Here is a 26,092-nt window from a genome sequence, read left to right on the forward strand (position 1 = left end):
AGCCTAGAGGGATGAAATTATATTACATTTGTTGCAAAGCAGGACTTTTATTTGCCCTGAGGATTTGGACTGTATAGGTGACAACAGTTATGAAAAGAACATGCGTAACATATGGTATACACAATTTTATTTTTTATATATTTTTTTAATATGTCTTGGTTGCAGTTCCCGTAATTCGGTTGGGTTGCAGCCCGCGTTTACTTGTTAGCGCCTGATAGCGAGAACTATCATTAGTCTATTAAAGCAATTATTTTAAAAAATATGTGCAAAAAAATCTAAGAAAACCAACCTACAAAAAGGATTGAGCCAAAACATTGTATCGTTGTATCAGAAATACTGACAGATAATACAATTCCAGCCATATTCTTTCTAGTCATTGATCTAATTTTACTAAAAAGTTAGCGCTAATAAATAAAATTGGAAGCCGCATGAGAGGAGCCACGGACTACCAAGTTTTCTTCTTGATATTCCAGTCATATTACAGCACAATAAAAACGGCATACTCACAATTAAAAATTCAAACTTCCACCTCGCTGAAAGCTGATATTTGCACAGAATTGCTATGTGTAGCTCTTATGAAATTAGGAACCATGTAATTAAGAATGCTAATTGGGTAAAACAGTTGGCCATTAAGACTATAATCAGGACACTGGTTTATGGTATTTACCAAGTTGAAAATAGAAGCAGTGACAGGATTTCACTGGCTTTGAACCAGCAGAAAACCCAGTACTTGAATTTGTTTCTGCGCTTCCATTTTATAGCAAAATGCTGTCGGTAGTTAAACATTTGTTAACTCTTAAACTCCCATGTCAAAGGGTTCAGGATAATTTCACGCCATGCAAAGTGGGTAAGTGCAGTTGGTAATCTAAATGCATAATTTAGGACTCAATAAGTGTATTTGGACTGTTACTATTTACACGGTTTTCTAAAAGGATAATCACACAGATGATTGGCGAGCCCAATATCCAACCATTAACCCAAGAATGGGGCCACATGTAGCTACTGACCAAAGTAAGCTAGGCGCAGATAATAAACAATACATCCCAATATAAACTGATCTGGGAATTAATGGTGTTGCAACCAACCACAAATAGGAGTGCAGATATTAATGAAGTGCAAATAAATTAAAACATAGACCATTTATTAAATACACTTACCATAGAAACACAAACAACCACATATAAAGCACATTGAAAGACATAAGATTATAGATACAACTGAACAGCACTAGAATTGTTAAATACGTTTAAATAACTGTAACTTGCTGGATAATCGTAAAAATGTATCAACATTCCTTAAATTAGGAACAAACGAAGATAATTTCTACACAACCGCAAATTAAGACCACACATTGGTTGATAGTGAATCTTGATATGATCAAAAGCAAAGCAATATTAAAAGGTTTCACAGAAATCTCTTGCAGAAGACCAATTAGAGCAGTCCCTATTATTAACAATGGGAACTACGACCCCTGTGTACCAACTCCTAAAAGCAAAGTTGTTTGGAGTTTTCCCCTTCAATTTACACCATCTTCAGATGGCGTAAACCAATTTAAGACTATGGAGGCTTACTCGCAGAAGAGGGATCTTCCGATCCCTCTCCCGCAGCTTATGGCCAGCTCTGGAATCTGACACCATGCGCAGTGTCAGATTCCATGGAGGACCTCCAATATGCCGGGAAGTATAACATCGCTATATATCTGGACGACAGTCCGTGGAACCTTTTAATAATGCTCTGCTTTGGATCATAGCAAGACTCCCTATAATCCAGTGTGTGGGCTTAATTTGCAGATAGATCTAAATTATTTCTGAATGCTCTTAATAAAGAAATGCTGATACATTATTGCGAGTATCCAGCAATTTACAGCTATTTTAAGCTGATTAACCAATTTTAGCGCTGTGTCGTCGTATATTTACGCTTATGTTTTTTATATGTGGTTGTGTGTATTCTAATATGTTTGCACGGTAAAAAATAAATGTATGATAGTTTTTTAGCAATTATGTTTAATTTTGAACTATTGGCACTTCATTAATATCTGAGCTCCTATTGGTGGTCAATTTATACCACTATTAATTCTTACATCAGTGGTTAATGACGTGGGTGCCATGGGGCAACTGCTGGTGCCACAGGTTGGTGGCCTAGTACCAAATCAAATTTTTTTGTCAATCTGAAACCAGAAGCAAAACATAACGGAACCTCAGAGTGACAGGTAAGCACAATTTACGTACATAATTTTTGCTGAATTTCTCAATAAGAAACTTTTGGCCTATGGGTTCCATGCCCAAAAAAAAGCTGATCTAGGGTGCCATGATTCACGAAGGCTTGGTATCAAGCCCATTAATTTAGGAAGCATTATCTACCCAAGGCCAGTCCCTTCCTTTCTGTCAGCAGTGCTAAGGAAAAAATGCCTATTAACAGATATAACATGTGCAGAGAGAGTTAGCTTTGTGTGGGTTATATTGTTTCTGTGCAGGGTAAATACTGGCTGCTTTAGTTTTACACTGCAATTTAGATGTCAGTTTAAACTAGAGATAAGCGGGTTTTGTTTTGTTTGTATTTACTCGATTCTCAAAACGGCATCTTATTGGCTCACGGATGTCAAGTGTTTTGGATAGCCAATAAGAAAAATCCGGAAAACCAAACTTTACCAGAGTAAATCCGAACCCGCTCATCTCTAGTTTAAATACACCTCACCCAAATCTAACTCTCTCTGCACATGTTACATCTGCCCCACCTGCACTGCACATGGTTTTGCCCATTAGAGAACGATTTTTCTTCTGCGATCAGGTCTGAATTAGGCCCTGGACTCTGCCGATCTTAATATTATTAAGTCAAGTGGGCAGTGCCGGTCAATTTTCACTAAGTCAACCCTCCCTACTGGTTAGAGATGCAAAGAGGATCAGGGAGCAGTGGAAGGGAGATAGAGTTAGACCATGTAAGGCAGGCCTGGCCAACCTGTGGCTCTCCAGATGTTGTAAAACTACACATCCCAGCATGCCCTGCCACAGTTTTAGCCTTCCCTAATAGCAAAACTGTAGCAAAGCATGATGGGACTTGTAGTTTTACAACAGCTGGAGAGCCACAGGTTGGCCAGGCCTGATGTAAGGTGATCAGCACTTTGGCCATGTTTCAACTGAGCCCCCCTTGCTGTGTGAGCAGGTGAGAAAGGAGGTTGAACATCAATCCTTACTAAATCATAACATTTTTCAATAAATGCTTATAGAAAAATTTTAAAAATAATAAATAAAAAAAAGTACAATAATGAAGTATTGCTGCTGCGACATTTAAAAATTGACTTGGTCTGAATGTCAGATCCCAGAACTATCAGTAGGCTAATTTATATTAGCCAGGTCTGAGAATACAGATGTGTAGCGAGGGGAAATAAGGGCTGCCTGATGAAAGCTGCTTCCACTTGAGTGATTACAACAGAGTGACTAATCTCCTAAGAGAATCGCTAACACAGGGCTCACTCATACGGATTAACACCAAATAAGAGGAGTAGCATGTGAGGTGAACAGAGACACTTTTTGCTTTGTGACCAATCAATGCTTCTCTCTGTATTGGGCTGATGCACAGATGATTTACCCTGACCTGATCTCATTCTAAAAAGGTACCTGCTGTACAGATGTCAACTGAAAAACAAAGAGACATTAACAGATCCTAGGGGAACATTATTGTGCAGAGGAAGCGAATCCGGCGGACAGCATCCAAAATAACAGCACAGACATTAGTCTTAATAACCAAACAAAGCCTACACTGTACTCACATAAAATATGGTCATTTCAGTTGTGTTCTATAAAGAAATGCAGACACGGCGATACGGACACAGACACAATGAAGCACTGCAATAGCAGATTGTGGGATTCACATAGAACAGCGTTTATTCACCTTTGTGAGAAGTACGGTTAAAGGAATGAGGTCCCTTATGTGAGCAGGAGGGGGGTTATGGACTGGTCACACTGGCCATGTAGGAAGGATGTAGGAGTGTACCTATTCCAGAGGTAGTCACCTATATTTACCATGGTAACAGTAGGGCAGAAAAAAAGAATGGGTCCTAGTTTTAGCTCAAGAGTAAAGCTGGGTACACACTATAAGATATATTTGTCTGATATATCGTTCTGACATGGATGAAAACAATATATCATTCAAATCATATAGAGTGAACACCCAATCAGCTGTTCCCGGTCATCGTTCATTGAACCATCTCATTGGATGTGCTGCACGTCCCATGGGACAATCCCAAACCCGACACAGTGTTGTTCCATGCAGCGTGTAACAATACATTGCGCCATCGTGCAGCAGATCATTTAGTCTGTATGGCGGATGCGATGTAGCATTACATCACATTGCCACATGAACCATGTGACCCCCCCATACAGGTAGAAATGGACAGAGAACTGAACACAAACAGCAGTGCGTTGCAGTTGTGGGACCACACTGGTGTGTTAAACCTTAGCACTGTTACAGATAGATAGGCCCAGTGTTCATAAACACAAAATAGCTCCCATGCTAAGAGCAACTTACTGAACGTGACATTCAAGATATAATTTGAACCAGAGGTGGCAGCATGTTCTACTTGACAAATAAGTAATTGACAGCATTGGTGTATGTTATGGAGCTTATAAGGACAATTATTTAGTAATGCAGTGTCTGTCAAAATATATCCCTGCCCAGGTTCGGGTGTCAATCGATGACCCTGTTTGGCATCAAGTTGCCACCTAAGATTATAACCTAGGAGAGAAGGATAAATGTCCCTGGGCGGCAGTACAAGAAATAATAAGATTTTACTCACCGGTAAATCTATTTCTCGTAGTCCGTAGTGGATGCTGGGGACTCCGTAAGGACCATGGGGAATAGCGGGCTCCGTAGGAGACTGGGCACTCTGAAGAAAGATTTAGTACTATCTGGTGTGCACTGGCTCCTCCCTCTATGCCCCTCCTCCAGACCTCAGTTAAGGAAACTGTGCCCGGAAGAGCAGACATTATAAGGAAAGGATTTTGGAATCTCGGGTAAGACTCATACCAGCCACACCAATCACACCGTATAACTTGTGATACACTTATCCAGTCAACAGTATGAACAAACAACAGAGCATCAACCAATGGATGCCAACATAACATAACCCATTATTAAGCAATAACTATGTACACGTATTGCAGAAAGTCCGCACTTGGGACGGGCGCCCAGCATCCACTACGGACTACGAGAAATAGATTTACCGGTGAGTAAAATCTTATTTTCTCTGACGTCCTAGTGGATGCTGGGGACTCCGTAAGTACCATGGGGATTATACCAAAGCTCCAAAACGGGCGGGAGAGTGCGGATGACTCTGCAGCACCGAATGGGCAAACTCAAGGTCCTCCTCAGCCAGGGTATCAAACTTGTAGAATTTTGCAAATGTATTTGAACCCGACCAAGTAGCAGCTCGGCAAAGCTGTAATGCCGAGACCCCTCGGGCAGCCGCCCAAGAAGAGCCCACCTTCCTTGTGGAATGGGCTTTCACTGATTTTGGATGCGGCAATCCAGCCGCAGAATGAGCCTGCTGAATCGTGTTACAGATCCAGCGGGCAACGGTTTGCTTTGAAGCAGGAGCACCCAACTTGTTGGGGGCATATAGGATAAACAGCGAGTCAGTTTTCCTGACTCCAGCCGTTCGGGCTACATAAATCTTCAAAGCCCTGACTACATCTAGTAACCTGGAATCCTCCAAGTCACGAGTAGCCGCAGGCTCTACAATAGGTTGGTTCAAATGAAAAGAGGACACCACCTTTGGCAGAAATTGGGGACGAGTCCGCAATTCTGCCCTGTCCATATGAAAAACCAGATAGGGGCTTTTACATGACAAAGCCGCCAATCTGACACACGCCTAGCCGAAGCTAATGCCAATAGCATGACCACCTTCCACGTGAGATACTTTAGCTCCACGGTCTTAAGTGGTTCAAACCAGTGGGATTTTAGGAAACCCAACACCACGTTGAGATCCCAAGGTGCCACTGGTGGCACAAAAGGGGGCTGAATATGCAGCACTCCCTTAACAAACGTCTGAACTTCAGGAAGAGACGCCAGTTCCTTTTGAAAGAAAATGGATAGGGCCGAAATCTGGACCTTTATGGATCCCAACTTCAAGCCCATAGTCACTCCAGACTGTAGAAAGTGCAGAAATCTGCCCAGTTGGAAATCCTCTGTAGGGGCCTTCCTGGCCTCACACCAAGCAACATATTTTCGCCATATGCGGTGATTATGCTTTGCTGTCACGTCCTTCCCAGCCTTTATCAGCGTAGGAATAACTTCCTCCGGAATGCCTTTTTCTGCTAGGATCCGGCGTTCAACCGCCATGCCGTCAAACGCAGCCGCGGTAAGTCTTGGAACAGGCAGGGCCCCTGTTGCAACAGGTCCTGTCTGAGAGGCAGAGGCCATGGGTCCTCTGTGAGCATTTCTTGCAATTCCGGGAACCAAGGTCTTCTTGGCCAATCCGGAACAATGATTATTGTTCTCACTCCTCTTCTTCTTACGATTCTCAGTACCTTGGGTATGAGAGGAAGAGGAGGGAACACATAGACCGACTGGAACACCCACGGTATTACCAGGGCGTCCACAGCTATCGCCTGAGGGTCTCTTGACCTGGCGCAATACCGTTGCAGCTTTTTGTTGAGACGGGACGCCATCATGTCTACCTGTGGCAGTTCCCATCGATTTGTAATCTGAATGAAGACTTCGTGATGAAGTCCCCACTCTCCCGGGTGAAGGTCGTGCCTGCTGAGGAAGTCTGCTTCCCAGTTGTCCACCCCCGGAATGAATACTGCTGACAGTGCTTGTACGTGATTCTCCGCCCACCGAAGAATCCTGGTGGCCTCCGCCATCGCGACTCTGCTTCTTGTGCCGCCCTGGCGGTTTACATGAGCCACCGCGGTGATGTTGTCTGACTGAATCAGCACCGGTTGGTTGCGAAGCAGGGGCTCCGCTTGACTCAGGGCGTTGAATATGGCCCTTAGTTCCAGGATATTTATGTGCAGACAAGTTTCCTGACATGACCACAACCCTTGGAAGTTTCTTCCCTGAGTGACTGCCCCCCACCCTCGGATGCTCGCATCCGTGGTCACCAGGACCCAGTCCTGTATGCCAAATCTGCGGTCCTCGAGAAGGTGAGCACTCTGTAGCCACCACAGAAGAGACACCCTGGTCCTGGGGGACAGGGTGATCAGCCGATGCATCTGAAGATGCAATCCGGACCATTTGTCCAACAGATCCCATTGAAAGATCCTCGCATGGAACCTGCCGAAGGGAATGGCTTCGTACGATGCCACCATCTTTCCCAGGACTCGCGTGCAGTGATGCACCGACACCTGTTTCGGTTTTAAGAGGTCTCTGACTAGAGTCACAAGCTCTTGAGCCTTCTCCGTCGGGAGAAACACCTTCTTCTGGTCTGTGTCCAGAATCATGCCCAGAAAGGGCAGACGCGTCGTAGGAATCAGCTGCGATTTTGGGATATTCAGAATCCAGCCATGCTGTTGCAACACTTCCTGTGAGTGCGCTACGCTGATCTGCAACTGCTCCCTCGACCTCGCCTTTATGAGGAGATCTTCCAACTATGGGATAACTGTGACTCCTTGCTTTCTCAGGATCACCATCATTTCTGCCATTACCTTGGTAAATATTCTCGGTGCCGTGGACAGGCCAAACGGCAATGTCTGGAATTGGTAATGACAGTCCTGTACCACAAATCTGAGGTACTCCTGATGAGGCGGATAAATGGGGACATGCAAGTAAGCATCCTTGATGTCTAGAGACACCATAAAATCCCCCTCTTCCAGGCTTGCAATGACCGCTCTGAGCGATTCCATTTTGAACTTGAATCTTTTCAGATAAATGTTCAGGGACTTTAAATTTAATATAGGTCTGACCGAACCGTCCGGTTTCGGTACCACAAACATTGTGGAATAGTATCTCTTCCCCTGTTGAAGAAGGGGGACCTTTACCACCACCTGCTGGAGAAATAGCTTGTGAATTGCCGCTACCACTACTTCCCTTTCTATGGGGGAAGCTGGCAGGGCCGATTTTAGGTAACGTTGAGGGGGCATCACCTCGAATTCCAGCTTGTATCCCTGAGACACAATCTGTATAGCCCAGGGATCCACCTGTGAGCGAACCCACTGGTGGCTGAAATTTCGGAGACGCGCCCCCCACCGCTCCTGGCTCCACCCGTGGAGCCCCAGGGTCATGCGGTGGATTTAGTGGAAGCCGGGGAGGACTTCTGTTCCTGGGAACTAGCTGTAAGGTGCAGCTTTTTTCCTCTGCCCCTGCCTCTAGCAAGAAAGGAAGCACCTCTGTCCTTCTTGCTTCTTTGTGCGCGAAAGGACTGCATTTGGTAATACGGTGCTTTCTTCAGTTGTGAGGGAATATATGGCAAAAAGTTTGACTTCCCAGCAGTAGCTGTGGAAACCAGGTCCGAGAGACCGTCCCCAAACAATTCCTCACTCTTGTAAGGTAACACCTCCATGTGTTTTTTGGAGTTGGCATCACCTGTCCACTGCCGAGTCCACAGGACCCTCCTGGCAGAAATTGACATTGCATTAATTCTAGAGCCCAGTAGGCAAATGTCTCTCTGGGCATCCCTCATATATAGGACAGTGTCTTTTATATGCCCCAGGGTCAGCATAATGGTATCCCTGTCTAAGGTATCCATTTCCTCAGACAGATTATCTGTCCACGCTGCTACAGCACTACACATCCACGCCGACGCAATTGCTGGCCTCAGTAGAGTCCCTGAATGTGTATAAACAGGATAATTTCCTGCTTTATATCTGCAGGATCCTTTAGGGTGGCCGTATCCTGCGACGGCAGGGCCACCTTCTTAGATAAGCGTGTGAGAGCTTTATCTACCCGAGGGGAGGATTCCCAGCGCACCCTGTCCTCTGGCGGGAAAGGGTACGCCATAAGTAACCTTTTGAAAATCAGGACTTTCTTATCTGGGGAATCCCACGCACTTTCACATAACTCATTTAACTCATGTGAAGGGGGAAAAGTCACCTCTTGCTTTTTCTCCCCATACATATAAACCCTCTTGTCAGGGACAGGGTTTACCTCTGATATGTGTAAAATATCCTTCATCGCTATAATCATGTAACGTATAGCTTTTGTCATTCTTGGTTGCAATTTTGCATCATCGTCGTCGACACTGGAGTCAGAATCCGTGTCAACCATTTTGGATAGTGGGCGCTTTAGAGAACCTGAGGGCCTCTGCGCTGTAGGATCAGGCATGGGTTGAGACCCTGACTGGCCCGAGGTATCAGCTTTATCCAACCTTTTATGTAAGGAGTTTACATTATCATTTAACACCTTCCACATATCCATCCAATCAGGTGTCGGCACCGTCGGCGGCGACACGTCAGTCAACTGCACTTGCTCTGCCTCCACATAGCCCTCTTCGTCAAACATGTCGACACACGCGTACCGACACACCACACACACAGGGGAAGCTCTAAATGAGGACAGGACCCCCACAAGGCCTTTTGGAGAGACAGAGAGAGAGTCTGCCAGCACACACCCCAGCGCTATATAACCCAGAGATTACACAGTAACTTAGTGTTTACCTAGTAGCTGCTGTATTATGATTTATGCGCTAAATTTATGTGCCCCCCCTCTCTTTTTTACCCTTCTACCGTGATTCTGCAGGGGAGAGCCTGGGGAGCTTCCTCTCAGCGGAGCTGTGGAAGGAAAATGGCGCTGGTGAGTGTTGAGGAAGAAGGCCCCGCCCCCTCAGCGGCGGGCTTCTGTCCAGCGATTTTTAGTAAAATAAATGGCGGGGCTCATACATATAACAGTGTGCCACTGTCTATATGCAGCATTCGCCAGGAGGTAACAATTGCTGCCCAGGGCGCCCCCCCCTGCGCCCTGCACCCTACAGTGACCGGAGTGTGTGGGTTAGTGTGGGCGCAATGGCGCACAGCTGCAGTGTGCTACCTCAAGCGAAGACAGGAGTCTTCTGCCGCCGATTTCGATGTCTTCACCGCTTCTGCCGGCTTCTGTCTTCTGGCTCTGCGAGGGGGACGGCGGCGCGGCTCCGGGAACGGACGACAAGGTCAGGTCCTGTGTTCGATCCCTCTGGAGCTAATGGTGTCCAGTAGCCTAAGAAGCGCAACCTAGCCGCAGTTAGTAGGTTTGCTTCTCTCCCCTCAGTCCCTCGTAGCAGAGAGTCTGTTGCCAGCAGAAGCTCTCTGAAAATAAAAAACCTAACTAAAATACTTTCTTATTAGCAAGCTCAGGAGAGCTCACTAAAAGCACCCAGCTCTGTCCGGGCACAGATTCTAACTGAGGTCTGGAGGAGGGGCATAGAGGGAGGAGCCAGTGCACACCAGATAGTACTAAATCTTTCTTTAGAGTGCCCAGTCTCCTGCGGAGCCCGCTATTCCCCATGGTCCTTACGGAGTCCCCAGCATCCACTAGGACGTCAGAGAAATGAACAATGCAGCTCTCACGTTTACACCTGCTTGGGTATAATGGGAGTATTCTAACATAGGCCAAGTATAGTGAGGAGGTGTCTGTGCAATTGCAATCACATGCAAACGGGAAACAGACACAAATAAGCCAGGGAAAGCAGTATTTGTTATTGGTCAAGGCCAGGTATCTACAGTGGATAACGATAGTAACCGCACTAGCAAGCCGCATGTGATCAGCTGTCCAATGACCATTTTTGGGACTTTCCACGTTTAAACCTGTAAAGTAAACTTTTCAGATTTTCGGATAGGATATGAAGTTGTGAATCAGACCCATTACATGTTCTTTATAGAATTCTATTATGGATTAAAATTCGCTCAAGTAAGATGGAGGCATCTGATAGTTCTTGCAGCAGACAAGATGGAGAATTAGACAACTACAGCACTCTAACCTACAGTTGTTTATGTCACATTACGTTATCAAAATGTTTAGATGACATTTTTCTGGTAACCTTACGCCTGGCTTATGTACTTTATGTCTGCACATTTTTTGCCCATTTACTAACAGTAAGGGTACCAACACAAGTGTCAGTGCCATATATTTACGTAGGTCAGGCAATAATAGCCCTTAGCTTGGTTGTACTAGTAATTGATAAGTTTACATCACAACCTAATCGTGAATTACAGCGTGTACTAGATGTCCTGTAATAATGCTTTGAAGCAGAGGTCTAAAGAAAGGACCAGATGTAAAACTTTGTGAAAGATGTACAATGCCTCAAGGCCTTTTGCCACTACATGTCTAGAGCAGTAACAATGACAACCCACATACAACTGTGGAGTCCATACCTGCAAACAGTAACAAAATAGGAGACCGGAGTCCTATTCCATTATTCCTAGCTGAAGTGTCCAGGTGACCGGCCCTGCTTTGAACAATGTCATTTTTAAAATGACAGTCGTGATGTTTGGCATTTCGTAGGTGCTCATAAAACACATATGGTTTGGGTAGATTAGCATTATTCTTCTGATGAGTTTGGGTAAGTTCTAATGTATCACGTTTTCAAATTGGGAATGTCTGTACAGTAGATATGGAAATGTTAAAATTGAACTAGATCAGCTTATTTCTAGACCTACCCCGCAGGAGATCCTGGAAGGGAGTTCCAAGGGGATCTGGTCTTTAGGTTGATAGCACTTAGGTCGACACTCATTAGGTCGACATGGTCACTAGGTTGACACGAGTTTCTTAAAAAGAAATAAATTCATTTTTTTAACTTTTTCATACTTTACGCTTTACGTGGACTACGATTGGGAATAGTTACCTGACTGAGCGAAGCGAGCCATGCGAGGGGACACGGTGCACTAATTGGGGTTCCCGGTCACTTTACGAAGAAAACACAGCAAAAAACAAAAAAAAACCTCATGTCAACCTTTGTCCATGTCGACCTAATGACCATGTTGACATATGTCAAGTGTCGACCTAGTCACTTTCGACCAATAGTGGTCGACCTAATGACTGTCGACCCTATGATCCACATCCATTCCAGGCAGGTGTAGGGGTTTGGATAATGCAAAGCCCACCCACTGCGCAAGAAGATCAGGTGGGACCATAGAAGGTGGATAACAATACCAAGAATAAAAATTTGGAGTCGACTGGATATTCTGGGAGAGTAGGCAAGTATGATTTTAACAGAAATGGTCGGTAGACTCCTCTAGAGAGGCACAGAAGGCATACCTGGTTTGCTATGGTATGCCATTTGAGCTTTTAGGCCTAGAATATAATCCTTTTTTCCAATTTTACATACCACCACCTATTGCTGGTACATTCTTGCTAATGGGAAACATAACCAATACATGCAATCTTTCATGCTTTGTAAACAAAGAAATATTGTTCCTGCAGTACTTATCAACCCCCTCTGCATCTCCAATACCACAATCTCAAGGAGTACCATCATCTTCATTTTGGAGGGGGAGTGTTGGGGGTAGGGACAAAATCCTCTGCATTTACACCTAAACTAGCAGCTGCGAGGTGCAACAATGAAGGCTATTAAACAGAGGCAGGTTTATTTTACAGCTTCATCACCATTTCTGTAATTATGAAGAGATTAGATGTGGATGGAAACACTACAGCACTACATGCTCAGAATATAAATGAGAGGAAAGTTTACCTGAAGCTCGGTCTGAAAGAAGAACTTCTGTGGGCACTGAGAACAGTCGTAGATTTTGTCCTCTTGCCCATGAACTGCAAATATGTGCTGTTGTAGCTTATTTGCCTGAACAAAAACTAGAGAGGAGAAGACGATTAGACAATGAATCCATGGTTTTATATAGTTACAGGAAATGCAATACACATAGCACAACAGGTCTACGTACTGTACAAAGCCCTAAGAGACACCTAGAATGCTGCATACAGTACACCTGTCAGGCAGGGTGAACACTCTACCATGAAAAGGAATGTTTCAACTAAAATACAAGTTGCCGTAGCCTTATATAAAATAATTAAATAGAACTCAAATGTATGGAAAGGTTTAGGAGGTTATCAGCAGGGGCAGTTGATGAAATGAGTGGGTCACATGTGCATGCTGTTTGCATGTGCCCCCTCCTCCAAGAAATATGATGCGGGCACTAGTGCAGAATAATAACATGTCTCTGGCACGGTACCAGAATTCTGGCCACCCAGCGAAAATGGATTAGGGTGGAGGATGGGTGTCCCGGGAGGGCCGACTGACTCATGCATCGCACATTTTGCACCCATTGTAGATACGCCAATTGTTATCGGAGGACTGTCTGTATCTGAGAAACTGATGTGTTGAAATATTTTACTGCTATGCACAATGTGCAGCAAGTAACCACATGAAAAGTGTCACCATAGTCCACCTCTCTTACAAGAAAAGGACTGCCAAAAGAAAAGCCTGCACTTTAGTGGACAGAAAATGAAACTGGACAGTATTCTCCAAACTTAAAATTGCCCATTAATGTTGCTCAGTTTAAATGCATACAATTTGCCAAGTACACAAAAATATATATTTATCTGCTTAACAACTAGATATTTTTTTCCATGACCAGACAAATGTTTATATTTAGGTAATACATCGGTAACACCAGGAATAATACTTTACTGTATATTTTGGTTTATATGGGGAATTGCATGTATTTTTAGACAGCTTGGTAACATATTGGATAAGACCATTTTATCTTTTGGGCTTTGTATAACAATGGTCACAAATACAGAATTGTATTTAAGCGGCTAGTGAAAAACGAACTTGCCTCCAATTCCCTCCTAGCAATTACAAATGTGTCCTCATACACCCATCCTCTTTGCGCCATGTTGTGTGAGACACCTGGTGTGGCTTAGTCACTTCGCAATTCCCATGCTTGTGAACTTTTTCCTGAATTTTGTGTCGAAGACACACACAAATTTACTTAGAGTATACTAGGTACTTAGGAGTAGTATTTTTGTTGCAAACAAATTGGTATAATTTTATAGATTAAGCATAAGGATGTGTGGCACGGGTCACTACTTGTATCGGATATCTGTCTTTTGCCTTTTTATCCAGGTTGCGTACTTTTTCCTGAATTCTGAGTCTTAATTTACTTATAGTACACTAGGGGCCACATCCAAATGTGTGCACCCCCCTCCCAGCCGCGATCGCACCCGCCGTATTAGTATTCTAATGTTACTGGCGATGGGCATTTCAGCTCGTTACCCTCTGAGGTAGCGAGCTGAAGTGTGTGTAAAGAGACCCGTTTGGGCGCCCAAATGGGCATTTTTCCGATGGCGCCCATTCATTTAGTCGGGCTTAGGTGCATTGCGCGCCTAAACCAGACTGTACTGGGCGCGATAGGTGTGAAAATGGGGGACATTTGAATATCGCCCCCCCTATATCCCGTCACTCTAAATGGGAGATAGGGGGCGCTTTAACATTTGAATCCGGCCATAGGAATTTAGGATTCATATTTTTGTTGCAAAGGTAGTAGTATAAAGTTGCACATTTAGATACTCTATACTCGTCACAATTTTCGTTTATGGAAGTTCTCAACTCCAACCCTCAAGCATTCCCAATAGGTCATGTTTTGAGGATCTGTCTGTGGAAGCAGGTGGGATAATTACTGACACAGCAAAATAGAATAACTCACCTGTACATGAGTAAAGACATCCAGAAAACATGCCCTGCTGTTGGTATTTGAGGACTGGCTAATAGTAAGCTCATCAATTCCGTATTCACAGTAATAAAAAAAGTCTAATAAAAGTACTTGGCCAGCAGAAATAAGGTCCCAGAAATATTTGACAATTTTAGGTCATTACTATTGGTCTATGAGGAATACTGTCTTTTTGTTTTCCAGTTCAGCCAACGAAGCAGCTAAAATAACTACATTTCTTCATTAAACCCAAAAACAAAAAAGTTTAACGCTCAGAAATTGTTATAATGTTCCTTAAGCAGCTTTTTTTTATTTTATTTTTTATTTTGCTTCTTAACATGCGATGTGATGTGTAGTATCACACTCTGGCTATTTGCATCCTTTTGATTTAATTAGCAGCCTGGTGCCTGTGGTCAATCATGCATTTAACGGCAATCGCTTCATTATATTCTAAGGGAAGACTCCCACTCACCGAGTGCTGGGACGTGGCGTTTTACCTGTAAACACATTTAGCTCAATTGTGCATAATTTATTGTACTGTACAATCTGCACGTTTCAAAAATAAAATAAATGCCATTGCAACGTCCAATATCATAAATTTATTTAAGAATAAAAAGACAGTTGATTTTGGAATTAGTGACATCACCGGGTGTCGCTTCCTATTAGCCACAGCAGGTGTTTCATATCAAAAACATATAAAAGTAAAATGGAGAAAACAAAGTGGAATGTGTTTAATGACATCTGGGGATTTATTGACAATGTATTAAATAAAGCTGTAGACTTATGGTTATAGGATACATTTTAAACTTAAATGGAATTATCCGATAAACCGAAATCCACATGGTGGCTGTCCACCATTATTTATGTGCATAAGGGGAGTGCACCCAAACAAACTGACCAACCCCAAGGACAATGATCCGCCATTTTGTCCCCATCACAAACAACTGTTAGCACCCAACCAAAACACAGGGGAAGGAAGGTGATAAAGATTTAACAGCCTAAGGGGGGTATTCAAATAGTACGTTTTTTTCGACCAGTCGAAAAAACGGCACTTTTCGCCCATTTTTCGATCTATTCAATGCCCATGCGGTTTTTTAAATTGGTCGAAAAATCTGGCACTGGCGAAAACCACGTGTATCAGCGAATTCGCCACTGACACACGTGTTTTGGCAAATTTGCGGGCCTGTTTTTGGCGCAATTTTCAAAAAGTGAAATGGCATGGGCGAAAATGAATAGAAAAATGTGCACAATTGAATACCCTGTATCAATTTAGTGCCGTTTTTTCAACCAGTCAAAATAGGCACTTAATTGAATACCCCCAAAAGCCTAATAGGGAAAGACTTATATAATCTAACTAGGCTAACAGCAAAGAGCTGACAAAGCACCTAATTCACCCCCAGCCTTGTGGTTTAACCCACGTAGGGTTACCACCTCATCGCTTTAATTCTGGACACACATTAATGACACAGGTTCTGTGGCTGGCTGACTTCAAGACTCCATTTCACCTGATTTTAATCAGCCACAGAACTTGTGTAATTAATGTGTGTCCAGAATTAAAGGGATGAGGTGGTAAGCCTAAACCCACGCCAGACTTACAGCAGCCTTCTGTGTGTTTTATAGTACATCTTGTAGGAAAGAAGAAATAACAGGCAGTCTCAGCTGTTAATTTGCTTTCAGAACTTGTGTATTTATAATTATTTATAATGACAGACACAAATGTGAAGACGGAGGCATCAGTCAAATTGGATTTTAACCATATGTGATGAAATTTGGGGAAGTAGGATTGGAGTTTGTAAAACCTACATACATAGGCTTACCATGCTATCCCTTTAAACTGGGACACTCATGAATTACACAGGTTCTGGGGCTGGCTGGCTTCAAGTCTGCATATCACCTGGTTTTTTACTCACCACAGAACCTGTGTAATCCAGAAATAGTATAGGGTAAGCCTATACATACAGTATACATGATTGTCAAAAATGACAATCCTAAACAAGAGGGGCATCAGGACATGTTCTAGTACTTTCCTGCTGAAATGTAAAAAAACAAACAAAAAAAAAACTAGATGCAACCACTTGCTCATTACCAAGAAGGCAATTATTCAATGGACCTAACAGATGAGTCTAACAGTACAATCAGGTTTTTAGCATTTAATTTCTAATTAAAACTGGCAAAGTAAAAGCCTGATCTGGTCTTACCTGTAAAACAAACGGGACATTTGAATGTTCCTCCCATTCCTTCAAAGCTGTGTTCAATCAGGTGACACAGAAGCTTAGCCGGAGAGTCAAACATCTGGTTGCACAGCTTGCACTCGTGATTGATTCCTTCCTCTGCAAGGTTCAAATGATGCACACTTGTTAGTGACACAGCAGATTAAAATCTAAAATGCAGTATTCTTCTCCAAAGTTCCAATACAACTCATTTGCCTATAAACCTGTAGTTGATTACCATTTCTCTTTATAAATTAAAATGCATCAAATGCTAGGAAAGACAGGTATATGAAGTCTGGTATGGTATATTGGTTACACTGCACTAACGCTCCTCTAATAGCTTTGTGTGCATTCCTCTATAGCCTAGGAAACTTAGGGGGCCATTTACTAAGCAGTGATAAGAGTGGAGAAGTGAGCCAGTGGAGAAGTGGCCCCATCAACCAATCAGCAGCTCTGTGTAATTTTATAGTATGCAAATTATAGATGTTACTTCAGTGCTGATTGGTTACCATGGGCACTTCTCCACTGGTTCACTTCTCTACTCTTATCACTGCTTAGTAAATGTCCTCTTTAGTGCCTCTGCATTGCACAGGCACCTGTAAGAGCACTAATACGCACGGTGAACGCAGCACTTTCTGCAAGAATTGTGTTTACTTGTATGACAGTCAAGTAAGTAGTTTTAGGCAAGGAAAAAAAAAACATGTATGAGTTAAAAATAAATAAATTATCCTCTCCCCTCAAAATACACTTGCAACAACATCTACTCTCCCTATACAGTGAGTATAAATATTTCAGGTTATACGGTATTTGGGTTGTTTTAGGAGTTACACAGTCAGCTATATAATAAAATGGACTGCTGATAAAAATTATGTCATCATATTGGAATGTAATGACAGAATGAACTCTAATCCATACTTGCCCACCTGACCCTTTCCATGAGGGAGAAAATGCTCTGTTCCTGGACTTTCCTGGTAATGTATGATTGCCATCACCTGTGGTGAGCTAGTTAATTGATAAGAAAGGTGATTCACCACAGGTGATGGCAATCATACATTACCAGGAAAGTCCAGGAACAGAGCATTTTCTCCCTCATGGAGAGGGTCAGGTAGGCAAGTATGCTCTAATCCCTCCCACCTATGTCAGATGCACAGGAGAGAGTGAAGGGTAGTAATGGAGACAGTGGGGATGGGAGGGAGAGAGGTGGGGAGTAAGCGTTGAGGTGGGGAAGGGTGAAAAGGTGGAAAAAAGGAGACGAGGCATAGAGTGCGCGCATGGGGATGGTGAGTAGAAAGAGAAAGAAGGTCGAAACAGATAACAAAATAAATAAAAAAGGCAGCATCATCATTACCCCTAGTATACAATAGATTCTTCATAATGTTTGTAAAAAGTCATTTTGCATAAGAGAAAACGCATATACATAGGAAACATTATACATATTACAGAGTACATAATAGATCCTCACGCCTACAGTAGAAACTAGTTGGATATTCTAAGGAGTGTGTGCAATGAAGCAAATAATTCAGACATACTGTATCACAGATATATCATGTCGACTGTGCAGATATATATCAGAACATCTGGCTATGTGTACGGCCAGTGTGCTGCAAACCCAATACACTTGCTGCAAGGGCTGACGTTAAAGACGGCAAAATGCCCACCCAGCTGGGTGCCCTGACCGACACATCGAGCTGCCAGTGGGTAAGTGTGTATACTTGCCTGAATCGACCGATCTGTCTCCCTTAGATCCTTCAGACAGAAATGAGCTCTATGGCTTAAATAGGGCCACAAATAGCTCAGCTGGATAGAATAGGTTACTGAACACGAATGTTTTGTACATCCTTAATTAAGACTAACATTTAAGGTAATGTAAAAATGTGTAGGTCATACATAAAACGTAAAAAATAATACCAACAAGATAATGCTATATATGTTTATGTTGGTTACAGATGCTGATTGGCAGCAGTTTGGTATTCTATCACGTAACAATCATAGTAATATAATGTAATATTTAAATAACCTACTGAATATTAAACAACCTCCTCTTAACCCCCCAAGAGGACTATAAATCCCAGAGCAATCCATAATGTTTTTTTAACCCAGAAATGTAAAAAACAAAACAAAACACAAATGAGCCCTATTCTTGTAGCAAAATTTTAATAGAGACCTTAATTCTGCAAATCATATTCTAGGAATGCAAAACTGGATTAGTCTGCACACTTCCATATATCGCACGGTAGCAGCTTTGTGTAGCAAGAATCAGACACTTGTGTGGACACATTTCATAGAGGAGGCTTTCTGAATAATTTATGAACACATAGGTGAATATGACATCTTAACATACTGTAGGCCTTGTTCTCTTCATGTGACAAGGCGGTGTCAGGGATAATGTGCAGACTGCCTCTAGAAGGCGACAGGATTTATCATGTGTGTCTATATGTTTGCTTTACATTAGTCTTGAGAATTACCTGCACAGAGGGATTATTATTTAAAACAAACTTTCATTTAAACATTAGGCTATGGGGCACATAAATCATCCTAAAAGGGACAGCTTTGGCTACGGAAAGGAATTTATTTGCTAGATTACTTATCAATTTACACATATACAAACGCACATAAAACGTCAAGTGTAAAAGCGCAATAGAGCACGCTAGTGCTATTTAAGTAAATTTAGTAACAATATACACAAAAAGGATGGAGATAAAACTGTTAATAAAGGAGTAGGATTACATTCCAATTGGTTGACATAGCTCTATACGGGATGTCGAATGTCATTATACCGACATCAGCAACCCGAGCGGTGTTATGCTGGCAGGGGGGCGAGCGAGCTCGCCACAGGTGCTAGTCTCCCTCTATGGGTGTCGTGGACACCCATAGAGGGGGAATCACCTACCGGCGGCGGTATGGTGCCCCCGTCGGGATCCCGGCATCTGTATTGTGACCGCCGGGATCCCGACGATCGCTATGCTAACCGCATACCCTCTATACAGAAGGGTTTTTAAAAAGCATTTAATGTATAAAATTAAAAATCACCACCCACATTTCAATTCTGTTTAACGCCTTCACTGCAACGATGATGAACAAGTTAAATTGGGATCCATTAGCAAAAGGGCAATGCAAATACGATTATCTTTCAAAAAAAAAGAAAAAAGCAGGGGTAACAAGCATTCATTTTCCACTTCACTACGCACAAAAATAATAGGATGTGCTCTTGTTTAAAACAAGCAGGCCTGCTGGATTCTGTCAGGCTGAAACTATATCAGGCCAAGAGCAGCACAGAGAGAGCTTTGTGCACGAGTATCATGGGGAGATGATAGTATCTTGTAATGTTCTCACTACCTACTTTTGTCTGCAAAAGCATTTGATCCTTGACAGACAACTACTTATTTCCATAACGGTCCAGAAAGGAGGGGGCACGGATACGAATCACAGCCGATTATGTGAATTTCTGAAGGTGAAACCTGGGCGGTGTCTTGATATGTCTAAGGCAGGAATTTGTATAATTTTTGTAGGCGCATAATTTAGAGCCTGTTAGAGAGTCACTGACCTCTCTGCACTGACTACACAATGCTCATTCTCTAAATGCATCAGACAGTCATGTACTGCATAGAACACACACAAATTCCTACTGCCCCATAACTTAGGCCCTTAGTCTTAGGGAAATCTATTCTCAGTGGGCATTTGCAGTGGTGTCCTATAATAGCCACTATATCAACGGCCTATGCAGTACAAGTCCTGACTATGGACCATGACAGATTAGAAGATCGGGGGGGGGAGGGGGGGGGGGGGGGGGGAATCAGCTTCTTTTATATTTTTCTAGCCAAGCAAGTCTGTCACAAGGCCCAGATGCATTCAGCGTTTCTTACAATTTTACGGGCTGTGTCAATTACAGCAACCTCCTGGTGGGGATGCAGTGTAATTAATAATAAGTATTTAGCTGATGCATCAATTGCTTTTCTAATTGTACCAATCTAGAGCCGGTTAATAGCTGGGAATGGAGAAATGAGCAAGTACGTATATGCTCAAAGGATTGTCAGTAGTGCACCCCTGTCATTAGGCTGTAATACGAGACACCACGCTAATTCTCCATTGCATCTGAGTCTTATTCTATACGTACACAAATCTCTCAGCAGCACTACGCTAAATGCTGTGTGGCCTAAAGCAGGAAATCACAAGCTCAGATGAGACAAAGGGATCTTCTTATACCACATGGTAGAGAAATGGTTTATAAACTATATAGGGTTCAAACCCTTTGGCCTACATGTCATAGAAATGCTGCTGAAGATTTATAGATGGCCAAAATGATATTTATGTAGCAGGAACTCCGAAGCGAAACAAGTAAAATATACTCATATGCTCATGTAACGTCAAACCAGAACTAGCCCATCACTTGCAAACAGAAGGCAATAACGATCTAAGGGACCTATGTACTAAGCCAAGGAGAATGCTAAAGTGGACGGAAATAAAGTACTGTACCAACCAATCAACTCCTGTCGTTTTTCAAACACAGCCTGTAACATGGCAGTTAGGAGCTACAGTAGTTGGCTGGTACTTTATCTCCGTCCACTTTATCTCTCTCCAAAACTTAGTACATAGACCCCTTGGCCTGTAACATGGCAGTTAGGAGCTGACTAGTTGGTACTTTATTTCTCTCCAAGGCTTAGTGGATTCAGTATAATATCCCGATAGACGAGTGGCCGGCGGTCAGAATCCAGACAGCGGCATCCTGACCATCAGAATCCAGACAGCCCCCTTAGTAAGTGACCTAACCCTCCCTGGTGGTGCCTAACCCTAACTCTCCCCGCTTGGTGCATAACCCTAACCTCCCTTCTAAGTGCCTAACCCAAACCCTCTCTCCCCGGTACCTAACCATACCCTTCCCGTCCCTGCACCCTAACCCCCCCTTCTAGGGCCTAAACCTAACCCCCTGCATGGCGGAACGTGCTGTAAGAATGATAGGGATTTTGGCTGTCGGTACTTTGACGCCGGCATCCCGAGCTCCACCGGGATTTAGACACCGGGCTTATGGCGTCCTTTGGGATTCCAGCGTTGGTATTTCGACCGCCGGGATCCTGTCCATTGGAATATTAACTGCATCTTAGTACATAGTCCTATAATTCGTTTGGGGTTTAACGAAGGGGCATTTCCATTCTTTGCACCGAATGGTTTTTGGATGTGGCCAGACGAATGGCGCAGAGTGATGGTGTGCACCCACAATTATGAGACCACACCGCACAACATGACACCTCAGTCCTTCCCCTACTTCTGCCATCAAAATCCTCAAATCGCCATTTTTGAACAGAGCTTGATTATAACTCAATATTATACATAGCACCGTTAAACCAAGCAGTCGGACTATGTGTATATAAGTGTATAGAGCCTTTAGCACTTTAGTAATGAGCCGTTAGAATTACTTATGTTTTTGTTGTGCTCAAATAAATGTAAATGTTACTTATTTTGATAGAGAAAATTTTTCCTGGTAAGAAATTGGGACATACTGTATGTATTTTTATGTATGGCTCTAACTTCAACGTTCCCTTTTCATAGATTGCAATGTTATAGGCCCTACACACTTAAAGATTATCTGTCCAATCTGGCTGATTGGAAAGAAAATCTGGCAACGTCTGAGAGCAAATGACAATCAACCATTTGCTCACAAAATCCAGAAAATAGACAAAAACTGTTGTTCAGATAAATTGGTTTAATGAAAGAAACTTAACTAATTTGTCTAAAAGACCATTTTTGTCTGTTTTCCAGTATTTGAGAACAAATGGTCAATTGTCATTTGCTCCCATACATTACCAGATTTTTGTTCCAACCAGAAAGATTGGACAGATAATCTTTAAGTGTGTAGGGCCCTTTAGAAGTGACCGCGGCAGAGTTAGCTTTTCAACTTTCTTATTACAGAGAAGGAACATATAATAAAATAGAGTAAATATATAGCAGCGAATGATATGACAAACTGCTGCTGAAATGAAACTACATGTCGGAAAAGTAGAAGCAGATCTGTGAAATCAGTTACAGTCATATTTGACTCTAAAAACATGGCTAAAAACTTTGGTTACTAAAGACATATCTTTTGAGAAAACAAACACTGCTACTTATTCACGTATTCACAGGCCGATGTGGGAGAGATGTGTGCTGAGCGAACCGCTCGGCACAGCGCGATGTGTGCTGAGCATGTGGGGGGAGATGGGGGGGGCAATCTAGCACCAGCTATAGCAATGCGCGGGGCTGCGCATCGCTATCGCTGTAGGGGGTACACATGGAGCGATCATGCTTAAAATCTAAGCGATCTAGTCAGATTGCTTAGAATATCGCTCTGTGAGTACCCCCCTTTAGACATCAGATTGGGTTTTTTCAATAAATAAAAAAAAATCACTTAAAAGTGGATTAGCACAATCTGCAAAATTTCATTAGACATATGCCTTACATACAATGTCACTAACATGGATCATCTGTAGACGTCTAAGCTGCCAGGAAAGGATTCATTTTTTTAAATGTATTAAATATGTAAAATTAGAAGAAACAAAAGGACATAAAACAGTATTTTTACGACAGTGGAATTTGTGCTGCTGTAATTTATTCAGCAGTTATCCAGCGCTGATATTGAAGAGCTGACGAGAGACAGAATACATTACCAATATGTCACGTTGAAATGTGTAAAATAAACACCTTCTGTAATAACATCCTAAATACAGGGGAGGTTGAACAATTGCGGATTCCAATTACATACTTCCTATCTGAATTCTCCATTTTTAAAGTGTCACAAGTGTCAAAACAACTAGAATCACCTTGTATTTAATTAATAAACATTGTAGGCACCAACGCAATTACTGTATGTGTAGCAGTCATAAGACCTACAAAAAGAGAGACTTCCTGGCACATTCTGTAATAACTTGGCTTCCGATGACCATCTATAACAAATCAAACTTTTCTCTATCGTCCTAGTGGATGCTGGGGTTCCTGAAAGGACCATGGGGGATAGCGGCTCCGCAGGAGACAGGGCACAAAAAGTAAAGCTTTAGGATCAGGTGGTGTGCACTGGCTCCTCCCCCTATGACCCTCCTCCAAGCCTCAGTTAGGTTTTTGTGCCCGGCCGAGAAGGGTGCAATCTAGGTGGCTCTCCTAAAGAGCTGCTTAGAAAAGTTTAGCTTAGGTTTTTTATTTTACAGTGAGTCCTGCTGGCAACAGGATCACTGCATCGAGGGACTTAGGGGAGAAGAAGTGAACTCACCTGCGTGCAGGATGGATTGGCTTCTTTGGCTACTGGACATTAGCTCAAGAGGGACGATCACAGGTACAGCCTGGATGGTCACCGGAGCCTCGCCGCCGGCCCCCTTGCAGATGCTGAAAAGAGAAGAAGGTCCAGAATCGGCGGCAGAAGACTCCTCAGTCTTCTTAAGGTAGCGCACAGCACTGCAGCTGTGCGCCATTGCTCTCAGCACACTTCACACGGCAGTCACTGAGGGTGCAGGGCGCTGGGGGGGGGCGCCCTGGGCAGCAATGAAAATCCTTTTTTTGGCAAAAAATACCTCACATATAGCCTCCGGGGCTATATGGAGATATTTAACCCCTGCCAGAATCCATTTTTAAGCGGGAGACGAGCCCGCCGAAAAGGGGGCGGGGCCTATCTCCTCAGCACACAGCGCCATTTCCTCACACAGTTCCGCTGGTCAGGAAGGCTCCCAGGCTCTCCCCTGCACTGCACTACAGAAACAGGGTTAAATCAAGAGAGGGGGGGCAAAATTTGGCGAAATTGTGATTTTATAAAAGCAGCTATAAGGGAGCACTTATTATAAGGCTATCCCTGTCAAATATAGCGCTTTGGTGTGTGCTGGCAAACTCTCCCTCTGTCTCCCCAAGGGGCTAGTGGGGTCCTGTCCTCTATCAGAGCATTCCCTGTGTGTGTGTGCTATATGTCGGTACGTGTGTGTCGACATGTATGAGGACGATGTTGGTGAGGAGGCGGAGCAAATTGCCTGTAATGGTGATGTCACTCTCTAGGGAGTCGACACCGGAATGGATGGCTTATTTATGGAATTACGTGATAATGTCAACACGCTGCAAGGTCGGTTGGCGACATGAGACGGCTGGCAAACAAATTAGTACCTGTCCAGGCGTCTCAAACACCGTCAGGGGCGTTAAAACGTCCTTTTACCCCAGTCGGTCGACAGACACAGACACGGACACTGATTTCAGTGTCGACGGTGAAGAAACAAACGTATTTCTTATTAGGGCCACACGTTACTTGTTAAGGGCAATGAAGGAGGTGTTACATATTTCTGATACTACAAGTACCACAAAAGAGGGTATTATGTGGGATGTGAAAAAACTACCTGTAGTTTTTCCTGAATCAGATAAATTAAATGAAGTGTGTGATGATGCGTGGGTTCCCCCCGATAGAAAATTATTGGCGGTATACCCTTTCCCGCCAGAAGTTAGGGCGCGGTGGGAAACACCCCTTAGGGTGGATAAGGCGCTCACACGCTTATCAAAACAAGTGGCGGTACCGTCTATAGATAGGGCCGTCCTCAAGGAGCCAGCTGACAGGAGGCTGGAAAATATCATAAAAAGTATATACACACATACTGGTGTTATACTGCGACCAGCGATCGCCTCAGCCTGGATGTGCAGAGCTGGGGTGGCTTGGTCGGATTCCCTGACTAAAAATATTGATACCCTTGACAGGGACAGTATTTTATTGACTATAGAGCATTTAAAGGATGCATTTCTATATATACGAGATGCACAGAGGGATATTTGCACTCTGGCATCAAGAGTAAGTGCGATGTCCATATCTGCCAGAAGATGTTTATGGACACGACAGTGGTCAGGTGATGCAGATTCCAAACGGCACAAAGGTGTATTGCCGTATAAAGGAAGAGGAGTTATTTGGGGTCGGTCCATCGGACCTGGTGGCCACGGCAACTGCTGGAAAATCCACCGTTTTTACCCTAAGTCACATCTCTGCAGAAAAAGACACCGTCTTTTCAGCCTCAGTCCTTTCGTCCCTATAAGAGTCATATCTGCCCAGGGATAGAGGAAAGGGAAGAAGACTGCAGCAGGCAGCCCATTCCCAGGAACAGAAGCCTTCCACCGCTTCTGCCAAGCTCTCAGCATGACGCTGGGACCGTACAGGACCCCTGGATCCTACAAGTAGTATCCCAGGGGTACAGATTGAAATGTCGAGACGTTTCCCCCTCGCAGGCTCCTGAAGTCTGCTTTACCAAGGTCTCCCTCCGACAAGGAGGCAGTATGGGAAACAATTCACAAGCTGTATTCCCAGCAGGTGATAATCAAATTACCCCTCCTACA

The 26,092-nt window shown here is 43.4% G+C and overlaps 1 protein-coding gene across 1 annotated transcript in view; it reads right to left on the reverse strand.

The window, feature by feature from the left end:
* Positions 1 to 26,092, reverse strand: part of ZNF423 (zinc finger protein 423) — a 416,823-nt gene that overhangs the window by 18,877 nt on the left and 371,854 nt on the right. The window contains exons 6-7 of the mRNA XM_063945343.1: positions 16,766 to 16,897; positions 12,596 to 12,711 (exon numbers count right to left, since the gene is read on the reverse strand). Of these exons, the coding sequence (XP_063801413.1) occupies positions 12,596 to 12,711; positions 16,766 to 16,897 (248 nt within the window). The remainder of the gene's footprint in view (positions 1 to 12,595; positions 12,712 to 16,765; positions 16,898 to 26,092) is intronic.

Source organism: Pseudophryne corroboree, chromosome 11 (genome assembly GCF_028390025.1).
Source record: "Pseudophryne corroboree isolate aPseCor3 chromosome 11, aPseCor3.hap2, whole genome shotgun sequence".
In the NCBI taxonomy this organism is placed as follows: Eukaryota; Metazoa; Chordata; class Amphibia; order Anura; family Myobatrachidae; genus Pseudophryne; species Pseudophryne corroboree.